The 26,179-nt window shown below is 40.5% G+C and overlaps 1 protein-coding gene across 2 annotated transcripts in view; it reads left to right on the forward strand.

The window, feature by feature from the left end:
- The first annotated feature begins 263 nt into the window (after nucleotides 1-263).
- The window catches only part of GSK3B (glycogen synthase kinase 3 beta), a 192,587-nt gene continuing 166,671 nt past the window's right edge, over nucleotides 264-26,179 (forward strand). For both annotated transcript variants that reach the window (XM_056109321.1, XM_056109322.1), the window contains exon 1: nucleotides 264-1,205. In XM_056109321.1, coding sequence (XP_055965296.1) covers nucleotides 1,118-1,205 — 88 coding nt within the window. In that variant the 5' untranslated portion in view covers nucleotides 264-1,117. The remainder of the gene's footprint in view (nucleotides 1,206-26,179) is intronic.

Below are 26,179 nucleotides of genomic sequence, written 5' to 3' on the forward strand. Positions count from 1 at the left end.
GCGTGGGGGAGGCAGGAGGCGGAGGCCGCGGGGGAGGGGAGGGGGAGTGGACGAGAGCAGGGCGGCTGCGCAGAGCGCTCCTCGCACAGAGCAGCCCCCGACCCGGGCGAATGCAGGCTCGAGCCGCCGCCGCCGCCGCCGCCGCCGCCCGGGCCGAGTGACAAAGGAAGGCCGGCAGCAAGGCAGGGAGGCAGGAAGGGAGCGAGGAGGAGCCGGGCCGGAGCCGCTGACAGGGCTCTGGGCTGGGGGCGCCGCGCGGACGCTTCCCGAGCAGGCACCGAGCTGAGGCGAGCGAGGGGCGGGAGGCGGCCGCGCTGCTGCCGCGGACGGGGGAGGGGGCCCCGGGGACGGAGGCGGTTGCCGGGCTCCCATGTCCCCGGCGTATGGGGAGCAGCCGAGGAGCCGCCGCCTGGGGTCTGAAGGGAGCTGCCTTCGCCGCCACCGCCGCCGCCATGGCCGCTGGGTCCAGCCGCCGCCCGCAGCTGCCCCTGGCGCAATGAGGAGAGGAGCCGCCGCCGCCGCCCGCCGCTGACTGACTCGCGACTCCGCCGCCCTCCGCCGCGCCAGGCCGCGCCGCCAGCCCGCCGGAGCCCGCCGCTGCCCGAGCCGCAGCGTTTCCCGGCGCCTCCCGAGCCGCCCCTCCCTCCCTCCCATCCCCCCTCCTTGCGAGCGTGAGGCTCGTGATCCTTCCGCCGCTTCCCTTCTTCATTGACTCGGAAAAAAAATCCCTGAGGAAAAGATAATCTTCCGAATACTTCTTTTCAATCAAGTATCTGCCCCCGTCTCACGAGATCTCTCTATTTTTTAGGACCCTCTGCCCCCTCGTCTCCCCTCCAAGAAAACGGAGGGGGGGAAAGAATCGTATTTTTTTTCCCTCATCCCCAAATCATCTATGTGAAATATCCCCACTGATCTGTTTCGAAGGAGAACATACAGAGCTATTTTCTGAAAAAATAGCTATACAAAAGGAGTGCAAAGCCAAAAGGACGAAGCCTTTTTTTTTTTTTTGTGGGAGAACTTAATGCTGCATTTATCATTAACCTAACGTCCCAACCTAAAACAAAAGGAAGAGAAGGAGGAAGGAAGGAAAAGAAGGTGATTCGGAAAAAGAGTGACCATGTCAGGGCGGCCCAGAACCACCTCCTTTGCGGAGAGCTGCAAGCCAGTGCAGCAGCCTTCAGCTTTTGGCAGCATGAAAGTTAGCAGTGAGTATCGATTTTATTTTGCACCCCCTCTTTCGCCTCACCTGGAGACCGCGAATCCTTGAAGTGGCAGGATCCTAAGTTCGCTCCCCTCGTGAACAATCGGCTGTTAAAAAGCTGCCTTCAGTCAGGATGAGGCACTCCCTCTTGTCCCACACTCCCCCGTCTCATTAACCTTGAGTTGGGAGAACAGGATTTCTCTTGGGCAGATTTGATCGAAACATTTCTTTTCTTGCACTTTGCTCTTGGCAGATGGTCAAGTGCTTGAGGAATTTCCATGTTAAAGGTGGTAGTGCTCATCTTTTTGGTAAGAGGACAAGATTTGATTCGTAAACCATTCTATACGGAGTGTGTGTCTTTCGAAATAAGGGAATTCTCTTTTTTTTTTTAGTTAGCTCAGATCACAGGGTTATAATTTTTTGTATGCTTAACAGAGACAATGTCACACACTCTCCCCTCTCTCTTTCTCTCTCTCTCTCTTTCTCCCCTCCCCTCCCCTCCCCCCTCTCTCACTGTCTAAGTATTGGTTCTTTATCCAGAGAGATGAACTTACTCTGTAACCGGCAATCTCGTTCGGAGGCAATAAGATTCCCCTTTGGAAGGGGCTAGTGGGAGCTGATACCCAACAGTGCTACTATCTACATGCCTTGTCTTTAATTGGATAAGTGGTTTAATGTTATCTCCTAATCGTAACCGTTTTGACGTTACCAATCTAACACTGTATAATTTATATTTTAATCCAAAGGCAACTTGGAAGTTTGGGCCAAATTTTTATTGAGGTTTGTATAAGTCTGTGGGCAAATACCAAGTTAGTGGTAATGGTCACCGGCTTGTCTTTTAAGTTCATTTTTTGGTGTGCCATTGGACTTGGTCCGTTTGAAAAGATTCAGAGCTCAGGAATCCTGCCTTAGAACTGACGAGGCTTATATTGATTTCTTGGCAAATTTAGATAAAACTTGATTTGGTTGAAAATAATGCAGATTTAGACTTCACTTATGGTTTGCAGAAGTCTGTGGACTTGGTATATAATGATTTTTGGAGGAGGCAAAGAGTTGTTAGACTGCTCTAGTCCCAGATTTGTGCTTGAAGTTATGTTCTTAAGGAGATTGGTATACTGAATGTCCAGTGTTCCAGTCTATTTCTGTTTGTGGAACATGTTTTATGTCGTATATAGTAACAACTTATTTAAATAAATTTAACAATTAGAAAAAATTATACTTTATATTCTTAATTCTCAAAAAGAGTATAAAGGGCGAAGAGAAACTTTATTTTGTCTATAATGAGAGAACGAAATAACAGATTTTAGTGTGTAAAATTGGTTATATCCCTTAGCAATATAAAAGACTCACTTCTGATTGAACTCAGGATTTCATTTCATGTTGGCTTTGGAATTTGCCTAAAGCAGGGTAATAGTTGACTGGGAGATTATATTCGAAAAAAAATTTTTTTGGGGGGGAATTGATTAGCTTGTATAGAATGTTGGGTATGTGAAGAGTGAAACTTTTTTCAGGTAAAGGTCACGCTTTCTAAGCATTTAATGGGCCTATTTAAAAAGAGTATTTTAAATCTGGGATAATTTTCAGCTATGATGAAGCAAATCTTCTAAGCTGCTTTAGATCCTCTTGTACTGGAGTGTTTGTATGTTTTTTTTAATCTTGGTAATAAAGTTTAAAAGCCAATCGAAATCAATTTTAATTAATGCTATTCAGAGAACAGAATACAGTAGCTTATAATGCTAAATTTTTGAATATTTCATTTCATTTTGTTTCCAGATTTTCTTTGAAAATTGGTCCTTAGTTCTTGATAATAATGTGTCTGGAGTAGCTCTTAGAAAGTGTAGGTTAAAATGTTTAACGTTCTACCTTCTACCTTTAACTCTCTCTCTCTATATATATGCTATATATATGCTTTCTACCTTCTACCTTATAGGTTAAGGTAATGTTTAAAATGTTGAGTTCGGTGCTACTTATGTATTTGAGACATCCTTGACTGTAATAAGGTCACTTTCGAAGAGGAATGTAAGCATTTGTGAGTGTGCTAGTTTTCTTTGGGACCCCTGTTCACTTTAGAGATACACAAGTGATTATAGTTCTTGGCCTCAAAAGCTTGACATTTATTTGTAGAGGCAGATTATGGGACAACTATATAAATAATAGCTTGATGACTGTAAGATTGTAGATAAAAATAGAATACTTCATTTAGAGGGACAAAGAAGCGGAGGTGAAGCAGATGGGTTGGAAATGGAAGACTTCCTGCAGAGATGTTTTAAGACCATCAGTAACTGGATGGAGAAGCATTAAAAAGGTCTTAGAGGGAAGAAATGGATTGAAGCGTAGAAATGGAATTTTTGTATGACGGATATAAATGACTTTAATTTATCAAGTCGTTCAATAAAATATGAATGAATGGGGTATAAGTTGGAAAATAAGAAGAGATGGGATTTGAGAAATATGTTAACTGTTGCTGATGGGACTGTAGAAGGGGTCTGGTCTGTATAGTTCGGGTCAGGGATGTGGCTCAATATTAAAGTAAATGCCTTGTATGCATGAGACCTGTCTTCCATCCCCAGAACTACAAAAAAAAAAAAGTTTGGTTGAGATTTAAGAGAGATTGGAATTTGCTGTAGGTTACAAGATGATTTGTGCTGCTGAGTTGATGGATTAGAGACTTTGTATGTATATAGTAGTGTATGTGGCCCAGGGTGAGAGAACAAAGTGAAATGGGATGAAAGAAACACATTTGAGAAACAGTGTGAATCAAGAACTGGCAGAACTTCAGATTGGGTTGAAGGGGAATATTTGTGAAGGAGTCAGGAGTTAAAAATAAATTCTGATGCTATTAGTCTGGAAGATAGAGTTATATTGTTGATTGTAATGGGAATGTAGAGAAATGCTGAGATGAGCGGGTAGTTCACTTTTTAAAAGTTTACACACAATAGCTTCCCTTGAAATTCAGCAGATAGTGGTTGGTTACTGTCAATGATTGTAAATTCTCAGTCTGTTAATTATGCAGTTTCTAATATTTTTACATCTAGAATACTGTATTTGTTGTGGGGATCACAACTTAGGGTTTTTAAAAAAATGTGTTCTATTAAATTTCTAAAATAATGTTTTTATGTAGTTCAAAAAGCTCATGATTGAAACTTACAGTTCCAGAGTAATTTGAAATCAATGTAATAATTTCATAAAGATTTTTATGACTTAAATTTTGTTTGTTTTGGGACCATACCCGCCCTCACTCTGGGCTTTCTTCTGGCTCTGCACTCAGGGATCACTGCTAGATGGGCCAGGGCCTTGGGGAATGGACAATGGCAGACAATACAACATGATACCATTCTGTGGTGCTGGGGGATCAAACCTGGTTTCCACTGCATGCAGGGCAAGTGCCCTGCCTGTTTTTATTGCTCTGGCCTGTGATTTGAACTTTTTAGTATATATATGTATGTGTGTATATATATATATATATATATACATATATATACACACACACATACATATGAGCCTTTAATTTTTGGTGTTTGCTTAAAAAATTTAAAAATAAATTATTTAAAAAACTTATTATTATTATTATTTTGCATTTAAAGTAATTACATCTGGTACCACATGGTCACAAGAGTACTGCCAGGAGTAGTAACCCCTGAGCACCAGGGGGTGTGGCTCAACTTACCCTTCCCCAAGCTAGCAGTATGGAAATTAGCACAACTCAACAAAAAAGTAGTAATAATAGTAGCATTCTTTCCCTTGGTTTGTGAGGGAGCTCACACCCAATTTCCAGAAATAAATTGATTATAAAACACATTTTGTCCCTCTTTTTTAAGGCATTCTTTCTGTTTGAGTCACTGTATTTGAACTTATTTCTTTTTCTTTTGCTATGATGGAAACACATTTTTTCCCCCACATAGACTCAAGTGTTATTAGATAAGTAGTAATACCTATAAACTGTGAAACATGATTCTCAAAGTAGAGAAAGTAATGAACTATGGTAATTTTGGTTTCAAATATTAACAAAAAATCTTTAGTATACTATTAGTGAAAATTTAACTAATTGCCTAGGTCTAATGCCTAAGTATATGTTTCAGAAATGTATATAAGTTAATGAGTATCACATAAGTTACTTCCTTGTATGAACTTTCTAATTCTGTTTTGTTTTTCGGGGCTTCACTCTACTCCTGCCTCTATGCTCAGGGATTACTCCTGACAGTGGTGTCTTAGACTATATGCAGTGCTAGGATTGAACTGGGTTGACTGTATGCAAGTCAAGACTTTAACCCCCTCCCCCCCCCCCCCCCCCCCCGTACCATCTCTTCAACTCCTAAAATGTTTGACTAAAAATATTCTCAGTAAAGAGACTAATAGCATATGGTTTTGCAGTATTAGTTTATGGTGGTTAGAAATAGAATTCATGGTCATGGTCACGGTTCTCCCGTTGTCATCAATTTGCTCGAGCGGGCCCAGTAACGTCTCCATCATGAGACGTGTTGTTACTGTGTTTGGCATATCGAATACGTCTCTGATAGCTTGCTAGGCTTTGCCATGAGGGCGAGATACTCTCAGTAGCTTGCCGGGCTCTCCTAGAGGGGCGGAGGAATCAAACTCGGGTCAGCCATGTTGGCCTCTTGTAAGGCAAACGCCCTACCGCCGTGCTGAATGTAGGTGTCAATTTAGAATTCCTTTCCATCTGAGGGAGTTTAATCTCTTTGTAAAAATTTGCTTTTTAGAATTTAACAATTTCTGGATTAGAAGAAACTGAGAATTGGGACATTATTTTCATTCCTTACCAGATTTAGAGTTGTTAAAATACTAAGACCTTCATGTAAAAATTGTATGTCCTCTTATTGCATAGGTCCTTAGAGCTAATCATTAAATGATCTTAAGGCACAGGGAGTCTAGATTTCCTGAGATCAATTTATGATTGATTGAGAACTGCATTTTAAAAGTGAGATGATGTCTTATTTCACTGTTTGCATGTACACTCTGATGTTTGCCCTTTGTTAAAGATTTGAGTTGCAGGTATGAGATACACTATTTTGGAGAAATAGCAGAACTGGAGAAGCAAAAGATTTCTGTTGAAGTCCTGGAATAACTCTAGATCATGGAGTAACTTCTTGTGTATGCTTTATGCATAGAGAAAGCTGTGAAATAGGCATATATGCTCATTCTAGTGCCAAAGCTTCATACAGTTTGGTTTTTAATTAAAAGATTTTTTTGGGGGTTTGGGCCACATTTGTATGTGTATTTACTCCTCTGTGCTTAGAGTTACTTCCTGTGGGCTTGAGAGACCATGTGTAGTGCCCGGATCTAACAGGGTCGGCTGTGTGCAAGGCAGACACCCTACCTAGAGTACTATTGCTCCATCCCTTCGTGTGTGTATGTATGTGTGTGTTTGTCTGTGTGTATCCCATTCTCCCATACTCTCCCTTTTTCCTCCCACCCACTGGCTTCACTGTGGTTTTCAATACTGCTGTTGCCAGTATCCCCTGTATACTTAATAGGACTCCAAAGATTGGGAGACAGGGATGGGGAAAGCAGGATGTAAGACTAGTGTCTCCTGTGACACTCCAGTGAGGGGCAGAGCACAAGGGTGTGACAGGAGTGTATGCTCCTAATAACAGGACCAACCTGATTTCCCAGATACTGTCCTACTTCAAGAACATAATCACCATAAGTAAATGAATGTGTTGAAAAATTTGTTTTTTTCCCCGTCTTTTATTATTTTTGGTGTGTGTGTAAAGGGAATGATGCATTATTCCAGTGATAAAAATATTTTCACAGTTCTTTTTATTTTTTTGGGGGGAGAGGTTGTACGCCTGGTGATGCTCAGGGCTTACTCCTGTCTCTGCACTCAGGAATTACTCCTGGTGGTGCCCGGGATATATGGGATGTTGGGGATGAAACCTGGGTTGCTCTCATGCAAGGCAAGCACGCTACCTTCTATACTACCTCTCAGGCACCACAATTCTTTGATTTTTTTTCTTTCTTGGGGTCACACCCAGTGATGCTCAGGGGTTACTCTTGGCTCTACACTCAGAAGTTACTCCTGGTGGTGCTTGGGGGACCATATGGGATGCCGGGGATTGAACCCAAGTCGGCAGCTTGCAAGGCAAACAGCCTACCTGCTGGACTATTTCTCCGGCCCCCAATCGGCCCCCAATTCTTTGATTTTTAAATAGAGTTCCTTTGATTTGTTCCTCTCTCAGATTGTACAAATTTGTGTTACATAAATGGTTTTCGAAGTTGGTTAAATGTGAATGCGGAAATGTATGTATATATAAGGTCCTGTGTAAATATAACAGCAAAGTAAAAGTTAACATTAAAGGGGAAAAAATCTTTGTTATGCCAAAAATTTCCTACCACTTGGGGGCTGGAGAGATAGCACAGCGTGTAGGGCGTTTGCCTTGCACGCGGCCAACCCAGGTTCGATTCCCAGCATCCCATATGGTCCCCTGAGCACCGCCAGGAGGAACTCCTGAGTGCAGAGCCAGGAGTAATCCCTGTGCATCGCCAGGTGTGACCCAAAAAGCAAAAAAAAAAAAAAAAAAAAAAAAAATTAAAAGCTAAGTTTTTTTAAAAAAAAAATTTCCTGCCACTATATTGTAAAAGGTATTTATTATTTTATATTTGTTATTGGGTTTTTATTTTAGTTTCTAAAAAATGAATATACAGCACACCACATATCCATAAAATATTTTACTATATATTTGTCTGTAATATGCTTGGTGTAGTACAGCCATGTAAACTTACAACGTTGTAACTTTAGGTTTAGTTTCTCTTTAGTTTCTTAGTTTCTTAGTTTATAATCCCGTTCCCACTTTACATTTATGGGAGAAAGGTCTGCTTTTAAAGTGAATGAAAGTTAAAATTTCATGAATTTGAATCTTCAATTTGTATTGAATAGTTAATATTCTTGTTTGGGAGGCTAGAAATAGAGTGGGTAGGGAGCTTGCCTTACACATGTAGCTGACCTCAGTTTGTTCCCTGGTACTATATATATTCCTTAAGCCCACCAGGAATAATTTCTGAGCACAGAGCCAGGAGTAACCCCTGAACATCGCCAGGTGTGGCTCAAAAACCAAATAAAAACCCCAAAAAACAAATGCAACATTCTCATTTGTTAAGATTGAATTAATGATTTATTGTTCTTCCTCAAATGAAATCTGTCAGATTCAACTTTTTCTTTTATCTTCAGGGCACTATACCCTACAAAGGTACCAACAAGAGCTCTTACATATTTCCTTAGTAACTTGGAACTGTTACTTTTTTAACTTAGGATTGTTAATTTCTTGATGCATATATTTAATAATAAAATAGCTCTCATAAAGAAGAAATGTTCTAGAAATTTGTATTTTAGATGGTAATGTGCAATTTGAAAGAATTTATAGACCAAGTGTTAAAATAGACCTTAAAGCCAGAAATGTGGAAGGTAGGCAAAATATTAGTAACATTGGTATACAGCAGTGACATTAATACTCCATTTTAAAAATTGCCATTAATTGCTTATCAACATTCTTGGCTAATGAAGCTAAAAACAAATAGTTTGCTTTTATTAAAGTGACCATGAATAAGAGTGATTGACCTGTGATATGCCAGTTGAATGTTTATTGTGTACTAGGTAGTCTCCTAGATTTTTTATATGCAATGTCTCATTTTAATAGCAACTCTGTAAAATAGTTAATACAGTGCTCAATGCTCTTGGGTGAAATAAATGAAATTTAGATAGGTGTGAACAGTTTATCCATAATCGAGTCAGTGAGAAATTTGCTTTGCTAGGATTTAAACTCAGGAATTCTGATTCCAGAGTCTTATATTTATTATATATATATGTATATATATAGTTGACAATAAATTACTGTTATTGCAACACACAAAAAGATAAACTAAAGTGCCTTTTGCTGTGATAAATGATTATTCTTATTTTTTTTTGAGAATTTAGTAGTGTCTGTGTAAGACTTAATGTGAGCATGACTTTTTGGGTAGGGTGGTTTGGACCACACCCAGAGTGCTCAGTTGCTACTCAGATCTCACTCCTGGTGGTGCTAGGGGTTCAAATGCAGTGTCGGGAGTGAGCTCAGCTGCGTGCTAAGCAAGTGCCGTAACGTAATGCCTGTACTGTTTGGCTTAGAACTATTTTTGGAAAATAGCTTTAGGTATATCTGTCAGCAGAAACTATACTTAAATGCTTATAGTAAAATGAGGAGGAAAACCCTCGCTCGATTCTTTGAAGATTTTAGGGAAAGTTTTTTTTTGGTGGCGGGGGTTATGCTGAGAGGCTACTATATGGGATGCCAGATTGGACCTGGGTCAGCCACGTGCAAGGCAAATGCCCGACGTGCTGTATTATTGCTCCAGCCCCTGTTTTTGAAAAGATTTATAGAAGCATTCTTCAACATTTTACTTGTGTGGACTGATCTGATCTGCACACCACTCAATGGACTGGCAGTGAAAACCAAGGTGGTTAGATCAGTGGCTTTCAGCATTTTTGTGCTTGCTGACTTCTACCAATTTATACACAGGTTGTTGAAGAACGCTGATTTATATTGTCATAGTGTCAGTATATTATTTCCTTCTTGTTGGAAATAGTTACTTGATGGTAAAGGAAAAGACAAAGCAAGTAGATCTTTAACTTTCTATTTCCAATATCTCAGATGAGAAAACCTGTTCTCTTGAGAGATCAGAGGCGCAGAGTGCGTCAATGTCAATGAAGCCTGTGCCTTTTACCTCTTTAAGAGCGCACGGTTTCAGTCTACTCTTGATATAGGCATTCCTTAGTCTCAAAATTAAAGAAAATTATAAAGTAATACCTTGATAGGATTTAAATAAATCAAATGTTTTTCTTTTTTTTATGTTTTTGGGACATACCCAGTAGTGCTGAGAGGTTACCTTTGGCTATGCACTCAGGAATCACTCCTGGCTGTGCGGGGGGACCATGTGGGATACTGGGGATCAAACTTGGGTTTGCTGTGTGCGTGGAAAGCCGCCGTATCTGCTATCCTATCTCTCCAGTCCCAGCAATTAGATGTTAAAGAAAACATCATTTTGGAATCTAGTTTATCTCCCCTCATTTCTACTTCTCAGAGGCACCCTTAACTATGAGAGCTGTTTCCCTTAGCAGACTTCATTACATTTCAATACCAAACTTTTTGTCTATTTCTTGAAATTAATTTCAGATGTTATTACCTGTTTTTGTAGATGCTGTCATCTCCATCTTCCTTTTGCTATCATATTAGTATAATTTTAAGCCTTAAAACCATTACACCCGTAGTTAAGCCATTCCTTTATTTAAATTATCCAGTTGTTGGGGCCAGAGATATGATATAGCATCTAAAGACTCTTGCCTTGCATGCAGCCACCTTGGGTTCGATCCCTTGCACTAATTATGTTCCCTGAACACTGCCAGGAGCGACCTCTAAGCTCAGAGCCAGGAGTAAGCCCCAAACACAACCAGATGTAGCCCAACCTTCCACCTGCAAATAATTCAAATGAGTAAATAGTTATCTAGATACTGAATAGTATTCTTAGTATAAATAAGCAATGTACAGTAATTATCTTTAATTATTTAAAAATTTCCTCCCATTTTTATTTAGGCACAGTGATTTATAATACTATTAGTAATAGCTTTTTAGGCATATATTCCAACACCATAGTGTGAATGTCCCTCCACCATTGTCTAAAAGTCCCTTCCTAGCCCCTGTTGGTACAGTTCTGTGAGCTTCTTGTTCTCTTATCATTGGCCGTTTGTTATTCCTTACCATATTTCTTTATATTTCATGATCCTTTTGTATTTGTTCTACTCCCTCTGACTAACGTCACTCACCATGATACCCTTTATTTCCATTCATGTTCCAGCAAATTATATGGTTTCATCTTTACTTAAAGCTCAGTATTCCATTTTATATATTTATTACCACAGTTGCTTTACCTTCTCCTTTGTTCACAGGCACTTGGGTTGTTTCCAAATCTTGTCTACTGTGACTAGCATAGCATTGCAGTGAGCATAGGAGTGCAAATAGAGTAATGTCTGAGCATGACCGTGAGACAAAACCCAAAAATACTTTTTTTGTGTGGCATATTAATGAATAAAAAGATGGAATTCAATCCATCTGTGTGTTTTCTATCAATCTGTCTATTGTTTTTGGGCCACACTGGTGGTACTTAAGGATCACTTCTAGTTGATCCAAGTTCTGCAGCAAGCGAGGGAGCCTTACCTTGGTACTGTCTCTAATTTTAATAGCACCGTAGCACTGCCCTTCCCTTGTTCATCGATTTGCTCGAGCAGGCAGCAGTAATGTCTCCATTGTGAGACTTACTGTTACTGTTTTTGGCATATTGAATATGCCGTGGGGAGCTTGCCAGGCTCTGCCGTGTGGGCGGGATACTCGGTAGCCTGCTGGGCACTCCTAGAGGGGCGGAGGAATCAAACCAGGTTAGCCACGTGCAATGCAAATGCCCTACCCGCTGTGTTATCGCTCCAGCCCCTCTAATTTTAATAATATTTTAAATTTAACTCATTGTATTTAAAGAAATATTAATGTGACATGTAATGCAAAATTGTTTTCAATTATTTTTGGAGTTTTATAGCACAATTTAAAGGAAGTTGAGAGGGAACCGAGAGATAGTACAGTGCTTAGAGTGTATGTCTAGCATTCAGCCAACTGCTGCCAGCGTTACATAGTCCCCTGAAGGTTACTGGGTAAAGCTTTTGAGTCCTCAGCATTGTTGGGTGTGCCCTAGAGACCCCTAGCACTGCTGAATTGTCCTGGGTATACTGAGCATCACAGGATCCCCGCAACATCACATCCTTGCGTCCTTGGGCTTTTGGATTGAAACACTAGCACACTTGGCATAGAGTTGTCAGTGGAGCCCCTTGACTCTCCTGAGCACTGCTTGGGAAGTGCTTGTCATAGGAGGTAATGATTCCTTCTTCATATTACTTGTATTTTAGTCCAGCTGTTGAAATGCATATTTAAAATGATGATTGGCATCGGTGATTGTCATGGTGCTGATGGAATTTCTTGTCATATATTCTTACCTCTTGCTGATTCAAAGGCCTGTCCAGCTTTCTCTATTTCAGATGCCACCTCAACCCAATCTTGCATACCTTACCTCAGCGCTTGAGATTCATGGGCTTGTTACTACTTTAAGACTTACTCTCCGTTACTTACCCTTCTGATATTTTGCCTCTTATTCTAATTAATTAGCTTGCTCTCCAAAGGATATCAAAAACTCTAGTAATATACCGTTTTTTTACTCAACATTGTATTTCCTGCCTTATGGGTCACAGTGCTTTTTCCCTTGAGTCACTTAATATGTATTTGAGTTGAGGTGTTTTGTCATCATAGTTAAATGTGTTGAAGTTCCAAGGTTGCCAAACTATCACTGATGTTTCTAAAAGCCTTTAGCTTTTAATATAAGAAATTCATTGAAGAAGTTAAACTTGAGTCTTGTTAGACATAAAGGAGCAGAAACAGTAGGGAAAGATGTTAGACACTTTCACTATATGCTTTATTATTTAGCACGGAGTGGTTTTGAACTTTTTGAATGAATAGCTAAATAAGTGAAAAAACTCAGATGCTGCCCTGAACTGGGTAGTAAGCCTGTTATCTTTTAAACATTGAGCCTGTTAAATTACAATGGTAATCCTTTACTTTCTAGGATTTTCTATAAAGAAAGTAATTTAGGCTAGAAGAGATGTGACAGATCAAATTATTTTTACCAGTAATAGGAGTTTACCAGGAATGAGATTTTATTTATTGCTATACATCCTTCTTCATGTCTAATTGGTTTCATATCATTGTGTGCTATTAATTCAAGAGCTTTCCCAGAGAGAGGGTGGGGAGAGAAATAATATTAAATGAAAAAAGAGTCTCTTGCATAATAATCCAGCCTTCTAAATAAATGTAAAATATGGCTGTATTTGAGAATTCATGTTAGGATAATAGGTATTACTGATCAATATGGGTTGTGACTATGTATTATAAGATATCATGCTTGTCTTAGGACATGATGTTTAGACTGGAAAATATTTATTTTCTCTGTTAATAGCATATGCTTGCTTTGCCTTTCTTAAAATCCAAAAGATTGTACTGAAAAACAAATAGTTCCTTATAAATTTAGCTGAACATCTATCTTTATTTGTAGAGAAATTTTGGAGACTTTTCCATTGCATTTATGTGACATTTTTCTAGAAAATTAGAGAATGGGTCTCTATTTTTATAGGACAGAGAAAATGTTCTGGTGTTATATTTCTGCCCTACAGTGCAGAAGAATGCAAAGAAAAGTTATCTATGTCATGATTTCCAATGTGCAAGTGAGTATATTAATTTCTGGGGTTCTTTCGAAAAAAAGGGCTGGAGCGATAGCACAGCGGTAGGGCATTCGCCTTACAAGCGGCCAACATGGCCGACCCGAGTTCGATTCCTCCGCCCCTCTCGGAGAGCCCGGCAAGCTACCGAGAGTATTCGATATGCCAAACACAGTAACAACAATGTCTCCAATGGAGACGTTACTGGGCCCGCTTGTGCAAATCGATGATCAACGGGAGGGCCTTTACCTTTACCTTACCTTCGATAAAAAGAAGCAGAAAATGTTCCAGAAACACAAGATTCTCTGATCCTAGTGCCTTGTATATGTCATCAATTACACTTTTAGATGGTTGTTCAACTATCACGATTAATTTAGCAGTAAAATGCCTTTTTAAATGAACTTTCCTTTTTTTCCCTGAGTTTTGAAAATGTAAAAAATGTAAAAATAATTCGATTTGTTTTTCACATTTACCTGAGAAAGTCCATGTATTTCTAAAGTTTGGGGAAGAAGGAAACATTGCTACTATGGAGCAAAGGAGTGAGGGTCAGGAACAAAGTCTGTGGATGCGATGGATATTTCATTTCCCTGGATACTTATTTATAGTAACTCAGCTCTTAAAACTAGAGTGATTCAGGTTTGGCTATTCTTTGAGTATTAAGTGCCTGTAATTTTATTTTCATGCTTTTGAAACAGTGTTGGTACCATTTAATGGATGAAGAAACTAGGTAAAAGCTACTTGATTGATTTGCTGAGGCTCTAAGAGTTAGTGGGGAGGTCAGGCGTATAGAAAGACCACCAGGCCTCAAGTTAAAAAAAAACTGTCATTGTGCTGTATTAAGCAATTTATTTGTGTCCCTTTTAATCTTTACACAATCTGGCAGGGCAAATGTAATTTACAAATGACAAAAACAGACTTAGAGGATAGTAGCACTGTAGCACTGTCCTCCCATTGTTGATCGATTTGTTTGAGCGGGCACCAGTAATGTCTCCATTGTGAGACTTGTTACTATTCTTGGCATATCGAATACTCACAGGTAGCTTGCCAGGCTTTGCTGTGCGGGTGGGATACTTTCGGTAGCTTGCCGGGCTCTCCAAGAGGGACGGAGGAATCAAACCCAGGTTGGCCGTGTGCAATGCAAATACCTGCTGTGCTATGCTCCAGCCCTAGAGGATAGTATAGCTAGCAAATGTATATCTGAAATTGTTTTTTTTTGTTGCTATACTATACAGAAGCTTATGTAAAGAGAATAGGAAAATTCTATGTGAATTGGGTAAGTTAAGATTTCTATTGTAATAATGGTTTAGAAATTTTTACTTGATGTATTTTGAGACACCTTTCCATTTTCTGCTATTGTCTGGAGATTCTTTGCACCTCATTTTAGAGCTCACTGATTCTGTCCTCAGCAGCTGTTACTCTGTTGCTGAGTCCTTCCACTAGTTTTTCATTTTACCTACCAAGTTTTTTAGGTCTGTTATTTCTACTTGGATTTTTGTTTGCATTTTCCTTATTTCTGCTCTCATATCCTCTTGTATTTTATCAGCAGTGTGAGGAATTTTTACTTTTGTAGTGCTATTCTTAAGGAGAAAGTAATTGTCAATTATGTAAACTATCTGTTTTAAATAAATTTTTAGGGCAAATATCTTGCTTTTAAGATTAAGAACAGGCTGTCTATAAAACAGTGACTATAAGAGATGGATTTAAATACAGTTGAAATCATACTGAAAGTCCAGATGTTAGCCAGATCCTATTATCTTTAACTGAAGAAATTGAGACTTGAGGTAGGTGAATTGACATGTCAAGATTTCATAACCAACAGGTAAAGCCTGGATACCTACCCATGTAATTTAATCTAGAGACCTTTTTTTTTTTTTTTGGCTACACTCAGTTGTACTTGGGGTTTATTCCTGCCTCTGGATTTAGGGGTCACTCATGGCATGGAAGTACTCAGGAGAGCATATGTTGTTATGAAGTGCTTGAATTGAACCTGGTCTTAGCATCTTACCAACTGTACTTTTTTGTTCCCTTTTTGTTCTCTTTCTGTTCTCGTTCTTCTCCCTCCGTCCCTCCCTCCCTCCCTCCTTCCCTTCCACCCTCCCTCCCTCCCTCCCTCCCTCCCTCCTTCCTTCCCTTCCTCCCTCCCTTCCTCCCTCCCTCCCTCCCTTTTTCCCTTCCTTCCTTTCTTCCTTCTTTTTTGTAAAGCAAGATAGTTTTTATCGAAAGATTTTCCTTGGAAAGATGTGAGGGATTTACATGTTCAAGACAGAACATAGGCTTGGCCAGAGTGGGAAAACTTGGAGAGATGTAGGGTACATATTTGAGAAGGAACACGGGCATGAAAGAGCAAGCCTCAAAATGGCTTTTGGGGAGAGCTTAAATACAGTTCCTCCAAATGGTCGTGATATGGAATTCTCTGAATATGTAAATGTTATTTTGGGCCTAGTTAGAGGGAAAGCCTTGCACTGTTGATGTTCCTTTCATAATTTCATCATGTGCTTTAGATTCTTAATGTAGCTTCTCCCTTTCTGAGAGGCTAACCCTTCTCTGGATGGGGACTCAGAATTCTGCTCCCAGGAATTAAATCTGTCGTTATTTGGGAGACTATGTGTATGTCTGGAATAAGAGTTCTTTTTTTTTTTTTTTCCTTTTTGGGTCACACCTGGTGATGCACAGGGGCTACTCCTGGTTCTACTGTCAGGAATTACTCCTGGTGGTGTTCAGGGGACCAGATGAGATGCTGGGAATTGAACCCCGGTTGGCTGCTTGCAACGCAAATGCCCTGCCCATTGTACTATCGCTCCAGCCCCCTGGAATAAGAGTTCTTATCTCCTTTTTTTTTTCTTACGGTTTTTGGCTACACCTGGTGATACTCAGGGTTACTCCTGACTCTGCATTCAGGAATTACTCCTGGCAGTATACTGGGGACCACATAGGATGCCAGAGATTGAACTAAGGTCAGCTGTATGCAAGGCAGGCTCCCTACATGCTGTACTATCTCTCCAGCCCCAGAGAGCTTTTATTCTTACCTACTTTACTATTCTCAGAGAATGAAATAATGCAAAACTGGTGCCTTGCTACCTCTGGCAGCCTGATGGCACTGAATGTGAACCTGATTAACACATCTCAGCTTGATTTAAATATTGAATTGAAAGTGGTATACTGACAAATGTAAGAGAGCAAATCAAGACTTTTTTTGGCCACACCTGGCCTTACTCAGGGCATATTCCTGGCTCTACATTTGGGGATCACGAGGTTCTGGCGAACTTATGGGGTGCCAGAACTTGAACCTGGGATCTAGGCAAGTACAATTCCTTACCCCTGTTATATACCTCTCTGGTCCTTCGAGACTTTTTAGACGTTATTTTTGGTGCCCTTGAAGGTGAAGGTAAGGTAAAGGTAAAGGCCCTCCCATTGATCGTCGATTTGCTCGAGCGGGCCCAGTAACGTCTCCATTGGAGACTTTGTTACTGTGTCTGGCATATCGAATACTCTCGGTAGCTTGCCGGGCTCTCCGAGAGGGGCGGAGGAATCGAACTCGGGTCAGCCATGTTGGCCGCTTGTAAGGCGAACGCCCTACCCGCTGTGCTATCGTTAAATATTAATATAAAATGCTGATTTATAGTTTTCAGAATTTTCTGAGGAGAAAGAAACTTTTCTATGCCGTTGAAGAATTTTTTTTTAGTTAAGTAAGTCATTTTTTTAGTTGTTTTTCTTAGTTAAGTATTTCTTTTTAAAGTTTTATATTACAGTTTTTTTAAGTTTCATGTTAGAATTCTGTGATAATACAAAATTTAGATACAGTATACTTGACTTATGTTAAATCCTGTCTCACTGTCTATAGGCAAGGAGACAGGGACATATTTGTAATTGGTTTATTTTATAAAATTCCAATATTTGAAAATGATAATATTGACTTTTCCTTCACTATTCCTTCTACTATGTAATTGGTAGATTAGTAGGAATTAGTAGGAAAATAATGCTTTCTTTTTAAATTGACACGCAATAAATAGCTTTGTTTTCTACACAGTTGGATTTTTTTGAATCTATTTAAAGGGAATATCTGAGTTTTATTTTGAAATATTTAAATTGTGTATTGATAAATCTAGGAGGCACTTATTAGCCAGCATAGTTATACAGAATAAAAGTAAAGTAAAGTAAAGGCCCTCCCGTTGATCGTCGATTTGCTCGAGCGGGCCCAGTAATGTCTCCATTGGAGACTTTGTTGTTACTGTGTCTGGCATATCGAATACTCTCGGTAGCTTGCCGGGCTCTCCGAGAGGGGCAGAGGAATCGAACTCGGGTCAGCCGCTTGTAAGGCGAACGCCCTACCGCTGTGCTAGAGTATTCGATATGCCAGACACAGTAACAACAAAGTCTCCAATGGAGACGTTACTGGGCCCGCTCGAGCAAATCGATACAGAATAAAGTCAGTAATTACATAAAGCATGAAAATGAGTACAAATGAACCAAAAAGATAAAATAAAATCTGGAAACAAGTCTCGTTTTTAAACCTATATAAAAGTCCTTCCATTAGGATTTTCTATACTAGTCACTTTATAAACATTTGTTCTGTGTAATATATATATTCAGTTAGGAAGTTTAGGAAATGATGTTTTATAGCATCCTTTGAAGGACTGGCATTCCTTGAATGACACTTTGGAAATTCTGCCTGAAGTATTTGGACCTTGCTTGTATTTTCGAGGAGAAGGGAGCCAACATTTAAAGAGCATTCTTCCACAAGGTTAGGTGATAATCCTTTACAGATAGGGAACTAGGGGCCTCTCTGGAAAGATGAAGGACAGAAATTAAGTTACCTCATTACCTTTTATTAGTAAGGCAAACCTGGGAATGAATCCCTAAATCTGATTCCTAATTCTTTGCATTTTGACCTTTCTATTACTACTATGTGATTGTAATGAGCTATCTATTTGGGCTTTACTCCTTAGAACAGCAATTTAGCAGTAATATTAAGAGTTTGAACTTATCCTCCTTAGGGAAGAAGGAAAGTAAATAAATTGGTCAGTGGAAATCTGTGTCACATCCTTTACTTTGTATATATGAGCTTGTGAACTTCATGTTTACAAGAGATAAAATTAAAGTGGTTTTAAGTGAGATTTAATGACATCTTCAGGTACCTGTATTTTTGTTTTGTTTTATTTTGGTTTTGGTTTGGAGCCTGTAAGTGGTGGTCAGGGGCTATTCCAGCTCTATGCTCAGATGCTCAGGAGACCATGCGGTGTTGGGCATTGAACCTGGACCTTTTGTGTGCAAAACATGTGCTCAGATGTAACAAAGACCGGAAGCCTCTTTCTCATCAGAATAGAGAACTTAATAGATGAGTAACTTGTTTTTGCTTTAGTTTTCTTATCTAGAGATGGTGATAATACCTATCTCTATGGGGGATTGTACTGTTTTAAGGAGATAATTTAATGCATGTAAGATGCTTGCCACTTAGTGGTCTTAGCTACCGTTATATTATTATTATTAGTATTAAAAATAAAGTCTTTAATATGGGTTGTTACCTCACTATCCCCCCCCCCCCCCCCGTGTGTGTGTGTGTGTGTGTGTGTGTGTGTGTATTGGCTTATGAAACTACGTTATGTTTTAGGTAATGATATGTTTTAGCTTCACATTCAAGTGTATGTCCCACATTATGCCCACTATCCACCTTCTGTTATCATTCATGAGTTCTTAAATAGGCGTGTAGGATGCTTCTAAGGAAAGCTTTCCACTTCATCTATGTTTAAAGGAGGTTTTTATTAAAAAATTTTTTTCTTTGTTTTGTTTCAGACCATACTTGATAATGCTAGAGCTTCTCAGGGGGATAGAGCATGCAGGGAATTAAATCTAGACCTCCTACACCACATAGTAACACATCAGATCATATACTCATTTCATTGAGCCGTTTATCTGTATCACTTCCATCCCCATTTTAATTTTATTTTTTAAAAATTTATTTTCGGGGCTGGAGTGATAGCACGGCGGGTAGGGCATTTGCCTCACATGCGGCCCACCTGGGTTCGATTTCCAGCATCTCATATGGTCCCCTGAGCACTGCCAGAAGTAATTCCTGAGTGCAGAGCCAGGAGTAACCCCTGTGCATGGCCGGGTGAGACCCCCCCCCAAAAAAAAAAAAAAACCTAAGGAAAATTTATTTTCATGTAGGTGTTCACAATAATGGATTGCACTCTATTTTGACACCAATTCGGCCACCATTATTTTGAATTTTCTGGCCACCACTCAAACCTGCCAAAAGGCAGTGTTAGAAAAGTTATTTTGTGTTGCTTGTTATGAATAGTATAAGATGTTGCACAACCTGGAGAGCTTCCTCCTGGAATTCTAAAATTTTAGATAATTAGGGTCTGGAGAATTCTCTACAGTGAGCTGTGTTCCGATTCTTTTGTGTGTCTCTGGATCATCATTAAGGAGCTTAAAAGGCTGCTGGAGGCAGTTCATAGGTGTGAGCTCCAGGGTTCCAGAGGGATGAGGAGATAAGAAAGACCAGCCCATCCCCTTTCCCTTGAGGCCTGGAGTTTGCCTTCTTTGAACCCACATACCTGTGCTTCTCATTGGGTTCTGGAAGTTGGCAGCCCCGGGGATTCTTAGGGGGCAGGTGGAAGGATGATGCCTGCTTCTATCCGGGGCACTCTTGGTGAAATCTGCCTGGCTTAAAGTCCGGAGGTGTATCTGCAGTGAGCTGCTCAGATCTAAGATTCTTTACTGTGTCTCCAACCCCATTTTTAAAATAGGGGACATGTCCCAGTATTAAGTAATACAGGGGATTGAATTCAGGGACTAGCATAGTACTCGACATGCACTCTCTTGTTTCTTGAGCTTTGCTGCTTATTCTGCAAATCATATTTACTCATGGTTGAAGAATAAAAGTATACAGGCGCCTTTTAAAGTGACGGAAATTATTATTATTTTTTCCAGCCACACCTTGTGGTGCTCAGGGCTTACTTCTGGCTCTGTGCTCAGGAATCACTCCTTGGCTTGGCTCGGGGATCATAAGAGAGTGCTGGGATCAAATCTGGTTCACCTGTGTGCAAGGCAATAACTTTCTTTCTCCAGTCCCCAGAAATTCCATTTTATTTCATAGGGCATTAAGAAGTTTTTAGTTTCCTAGCGATTTATAATCATTAGCGATCTGGTACGTTGTCAGTGAATAATAATCATAATCACATCTTGGCTTAGTGCACCCATACGTTTTGTCTTGTTTTTAAAGCAAGAGGAGTATTTAAGTAGGTCTAATAATAGATTAGTCAATCTTTTTGAATACCTGTGTTTTTTTTTTTCTCCAGAAGCTCTTTTCAGGCTATTATGTAAGCAGTGACAGTTTGGTTTTTGTATTGACTCTAAAGTATTAAATGTTTAACTGTGATTGGCCATCCAGATTAGTATGAAATGTGAATCACCTATCTCCTCTCAATTAGGACTGTTTATTCAGAAGAGCTTAATGGTTTGAGATGCCCTCAAAAAACTGAATCTTAAAGACTACTCAAAAACAACTCAAGATAGGGCTGGAGCAAGAGTATAGTGGGTAGGGCGTTTGCCTTGTACGTGGCCTGTATGTTTGAACCCTGGCATCCCATATTGTTCCCTGAGCACTACCAGTAGTGATTCCTGAGTACAGAGCTAGGAGTAACCCCTGAGCACTGCTGGGTGTGACCCCAAAAGCCTAATAAACACCCCTCCCCCAAAAAAAACCCCACTAAGACTTTTTAAAAAATTTTTTATTAGTGAAACACCATGAGGTACAGTTGTAGACTTACAAATTTTTGTGCTTGTGTTTCAGTTATACAGTGATTGAGTACCCATCCCTTCACCAGTGCTCCCAACATCCCATCCCACCCCTGTGGCAGGGCATTCCCTTTTGTTCTCTCTCTCCTTTTGAGTGCTGTGGTTTGCAAAAGAGGTATTGCCCACTAAGACTATTAACTGTGAATTGAGCTAATCAGAATGTTCTATGGGTTCCCCTTCTTCCCCTGTTCACTTGGTTCTGCTCAGGGCTTACTCCTGGCTGGAGATAAAATTCAGGCCGGCTATGTGCAAGGCAAGCACTCTTATTGCTGTACTGTCTCTCCAATTTTGGGTGTTTATCAACACAGTTTTTGTGGTTGCTCCCAGTGGTGCTCCAGGGACCATACAATGCTAAGGACTTTTTATCTCTTGCCTGCAAATGGATATTCTAGCCCTTTGAATATCTCTGATCTCTAATGTTTAAGATTTTATTCCTCAGTTTTGAGGACTTAAGGGAAAGAAAGCTACATTTTGCTTCCAGAATTTTTTTTTTTTATCCTTTTTACATTTATTTCCTGCTTTGAAATCACCAACTTTCTTGAGATTCATTTTTCTCCCCTGAGGCATTTTGGTTTTCAGGGGAACCCTCCCCCCCTTTTTTCAACTGTGCTGGGGAATACAGGTGGTGCTCAAGGCCTACTCCTAGCTTAGTGCTTGGGGTTTGTTCCAAGCAGTGCTGGGTGGGGGTGGGGGATGGGTTTTTGTCTTCTTTAAACTTTTTAATTGAATCACTGTGAGATAGACTCTCACAAAGCTGTTCATGATTGGATTTCACTTATACAGTGTTCCAACACCCATCCCTCCACCAGAGTACATTTCCCAGCACCAGGGTCTCCAGTTTCCCTCTCATCACTCCCAAGCCTCCCAGTCTGCCTCTGTGGCAGGCTCTCTCTCTCTCTCTCTCTCTCTCTCTCTCTCTCTCTCTTCCCCTCCCCCCTCTCCTCTGCCACCCCTTTAGGGCATTGTGATTTGCATTATTGATGCTGAAAGGTTATCAAGAATAGGGGATGCCAGAGACCAAATTGGGCCTCACATGTTCTTAGAGCTACTTTCTGGCCCAAGACAAGTTTTGAGACATGGTTCTTCTTGGAAGATAATATATCTTTCTAAAAGATAAAGATGTTTAAATTAAACACAACAAGGGTGCTATCATTTTACTTTTGGGTAATACTCAGTGGTGCTCAGGGGTCACTTCTGACAATGTCCTAAGGATCATTTGTGGTACCAGGAAAGCAGCTTAACCTACTGTAGTATGGTCTCTCCAGACTTACTGTTTAAAATAATTTTATGTCTTTTTTTGGGAGCCATGGGAGCGGGGGGAGAGGGGGGTTTTACTACACTCAGCAATGCTCAGGGCTTAAAATTGTATCTTTTTTAATCTTCTTAAAAATGGTTTGAATCGTGATCCAAAATAGTTCCCTTGTGTTATATTTGTCTGCAGTTTTGTTTGATCAAACCGAGGTTCTCCTGGCTTTGCACTCAGGAATCACTCTGGTGATGCTCCGGGGTACCATATGGGATACTGAGGATTGAACCCATGTCTGTCGTATGAAGGCAAACACCCAACCTGCTGTACTATCATTCCACTCTCTTAAAATTCTTTAATAGCACAGATATTTTGTTGTGTTCAAGTATCCATGATTGTATCTTTTTTGCTCGATTTGCTCGAGCGGGCCCAGTAACATCTCCATTGGAGACTTTGTTGTTACTGTGTTTGGCATATCGAGTACTCTCGGTAGCTTGCCGGGCTCTCCGAGAGGGGCGGAGGAATCGAACTCGGGTTGGCCATGTTGGCCGCTTGTAAGGCGAATGCCCTACCCGCTGTGCTATCACTCCAGTATCTTTTTTAATCTCCTTAAAAATGGTTTGAACAATGGAGTACTATGTAGCTGTTAGAAAAGATGAATTCATGAAATTTACATACAAGTGGTCCAATATGGAAAGTATCATGCTAAGCGAAATGAGTCAGAAAGAGAGGGATAGACATAGAAATATTGCATTCATCTGGGGGATATAAAGCAACAAAATATGAGATTAATACCCAAGAATAGCTGAGATCAACACCAGGAGGATTACTCCATAGCTTAGAGGCCAGCCGGGTATTCTAGGGGAAAGGGCAGTTCAGATAGAGAAGGGAGCACCAAATAAAGGGTGTTTGGAGGATCCTCCCAGGAGGGGAAATGCATGTTAAAAGTAGACTATGGACTGATTATGTTTGCCACTCAATGCCTCTCTTGCAGACCACAACACCCAAAAGGAGAGGGAGAACAAAAGGGAATGCCCTGCCATAGAGGCAGGGCGGGGGGTGGGGGTGGGGGGGAATATTATCCATGGTGGTGGAAAATGGGCACTAGTGGAGGGATGGGTATTCGATCATTGTATGACTGAAACCCAAGCACAAAGATTTGTAAATCTACAACTGTACCTCATGGTGCTTCACTAATAAAAAAAAAAATGGTTTGAATCGTGATCCAAAACAGTGCCCTTGTGTTTTATTTGTCTGCAGTTTTGTTTGATCAAACTGAGGTTCTCCTTTATCTAGCACTGTAGCACTGTCCTCCCGTTGTTCATGGATTTGCTCGAGCAGGCCCAGTAACGTCTCCATTGTGAGACTTGTTGTTACTGTGTTTGGCATATCGAATACGTCACAGGTAGCTTGCCAGACTTTGCCGTGTGGGTGAGATACTCTCGGTAGCTTGCTGGGCTCTCCAAGAGGGGTAGAGGAATCGAACCTGGGCCAACCGGGTCGGCTGCATGCAAGGCAAATGCCTTACCTGCTATGCTATCGCTTCTCTATGTAAGGCTTGCAATCTACCTCTGACATACATTCTCACTGCAATTGCTGTTTTGTTTGTTTTAGGTTTTTTTTTCTTCCTGTTCTTTCTTATCTAAAATAATGGCTCTACTCAAGGAATGGAGTGATAGCACAGCAGGTAGGGTGTTTGCCTTGCACGTGGCTAACCTGGGATGAGACGTTTCTGGTGCCTGCTGGAGCAAATCGATGAATGGGAGGACAGTGCTTCAGTGCTAATCAAGGCCTATTCCAGGTTCTGGCCAGATATCATTTTCAGTGCTTAGGGAACAATATATGATGCCACTGAATGAAATAGGATACATCCTTAGATATTTTTCAGATTTATTACTTACTTTGGACCATATAGGCTGTGCTCAGGATTTATTCCTGATTTTGTGCTTAGGGCTTACTCCTGACTTTGTGCTCCAAAGTCACTCCTGTTTGTGCTCAGGGGACCATATGTGGTGTGTGGGGATTGGACCCACTCTTTCTGGCATTACGCTTTTTTTTTTTTAAACCATATTGTGTTTATAGCTGCTGCATGTATGTCACAACGATAAATTGTGCTGTTAAGACAGAAACTATTCTGTTATAGAATGAGTATTATTATATCGTTAGAGCCAGTGGTAATAGTCTATCATTCCTTCTGTTTTATTTGATAACATTCTATGAAAAGCACTTCATTCAGGGATAATCTGAGAAATAGATAAAAATGATTGATTCTTAGTAGCTGATTCTTTTCTGAATAGTAGTTGATATTGGTGGCAAGTGGCCTGGCCTGGGAACTGGTAGATTTATTTTTTATCCATATATATAACTCTTGGTTTTGGTTCTGCTTTATTTTTATTTTATTTATTTATTTTGCTTTTTTTGGGTCACACCCAGTGATGCTCAGGGGTTACTCCTGGCTCTACACTCAGGAGTTACTCCTGGTGGTGCTTGTGGGACCAAATGGGTTGCCTGGGATTGAACCCAGGTTGGCCGCTTGCCAGGCAAAAGCCCTACCTGCTATATTATCACTCTAGCCCCAATATGCTTTATTTTAAACCATTGTGACTATTGTTTTTAAACAGTCTCATAATTAAAAAGTAGAAGTTCGTTTACATGGTTTCTAAATCCTCTTTATCGTCTCAGTAGTTCTGGATTATAACAAGATGTTCAGGCTCATTTTTTTTTTTAAGTTTTATTAGTGAAACACCATGAGGTACAGTTGTAGACTTACACATTTTTGTGCTTGGGTTTCAGTTATACAATGATCGAGTACCCATCCCTCCACCAGTGCCCATTCTCTACCACCACTAATCTCAGCATCCCTCCTACCCCCCCAGCCCCCCATCCCACCCTGCCTCTGTGGTAGGGTATTCCCTTTTGTTCTCTCTCTCCTTTTGGGTGTCGGGGTTTGCAGAAGAGGCATTGAGTGGCTGTCATGTTTGGTCTATAGTTTACTTTCAGGATGCATCTCCCATCCTGGGGGAATCTTCCCAACACTCTTTATTTGGTGCTCTCTTCTCTATCTGAGCTGCCTTTACCCCTAGAGTGTGCGGCTGGCCTCCAAGCCATGGAGTAAACCTCTTGGTATTTATCTTGGCTATTCTTGGGTGTTAGTCTCCTATTTTGTTACTTTATGTTCCCCAGATGAATGCAGTCTTTCTGTGTCTATCCCTTTCTTTCTGACTCATTTCACTTAGCATGATACTTTCCATGTAGTACCACTTGTATGTAAATTTCATGACTTCATCTTTTCTAACAGCTACATAGTACTCCATTGTGTAGATGTACCGAAGTTTCTTTAACCAGTCATCTGTTCTCGGGCACTCAGGTTTTTTCCAAATTCTAGCTATTGTAAAGAGTGCTGCAATGAACAAACAGGTGCAGATGCCACTTTGCCTATACTTTTTTTGCCTCTTCGGGGTATATTCCCAGGATTGGTATTGCTGGGTCAAATGGGAACTCAATTTCTAATTTTTTGAGAATCATCCATACTATTTTCCAAAAGGGCTGAACCATTCGGCATTCCCACCAGCAGTGAAGGAGGGTCCCTTTGTCGCTACATCCATGCCAGCAACGGCTGCTTTTGTTCTTTTGG

The sequence above is a fragment of the Sorex fumeus genome, unplaced genomic scaffold (genome assembly GCF_029834395.1).
Source record: "Sorex fumeus unplaced genomic scaffold, SorFum_2.1 ptg000265l, whole genome shotgun sequence".
Lineage (NCBI taxonomy): Eukaryota > Metazoa > Chordata > Mammalia > Eulipotyphla > Soricidae > Sorex > Sorex fumeus.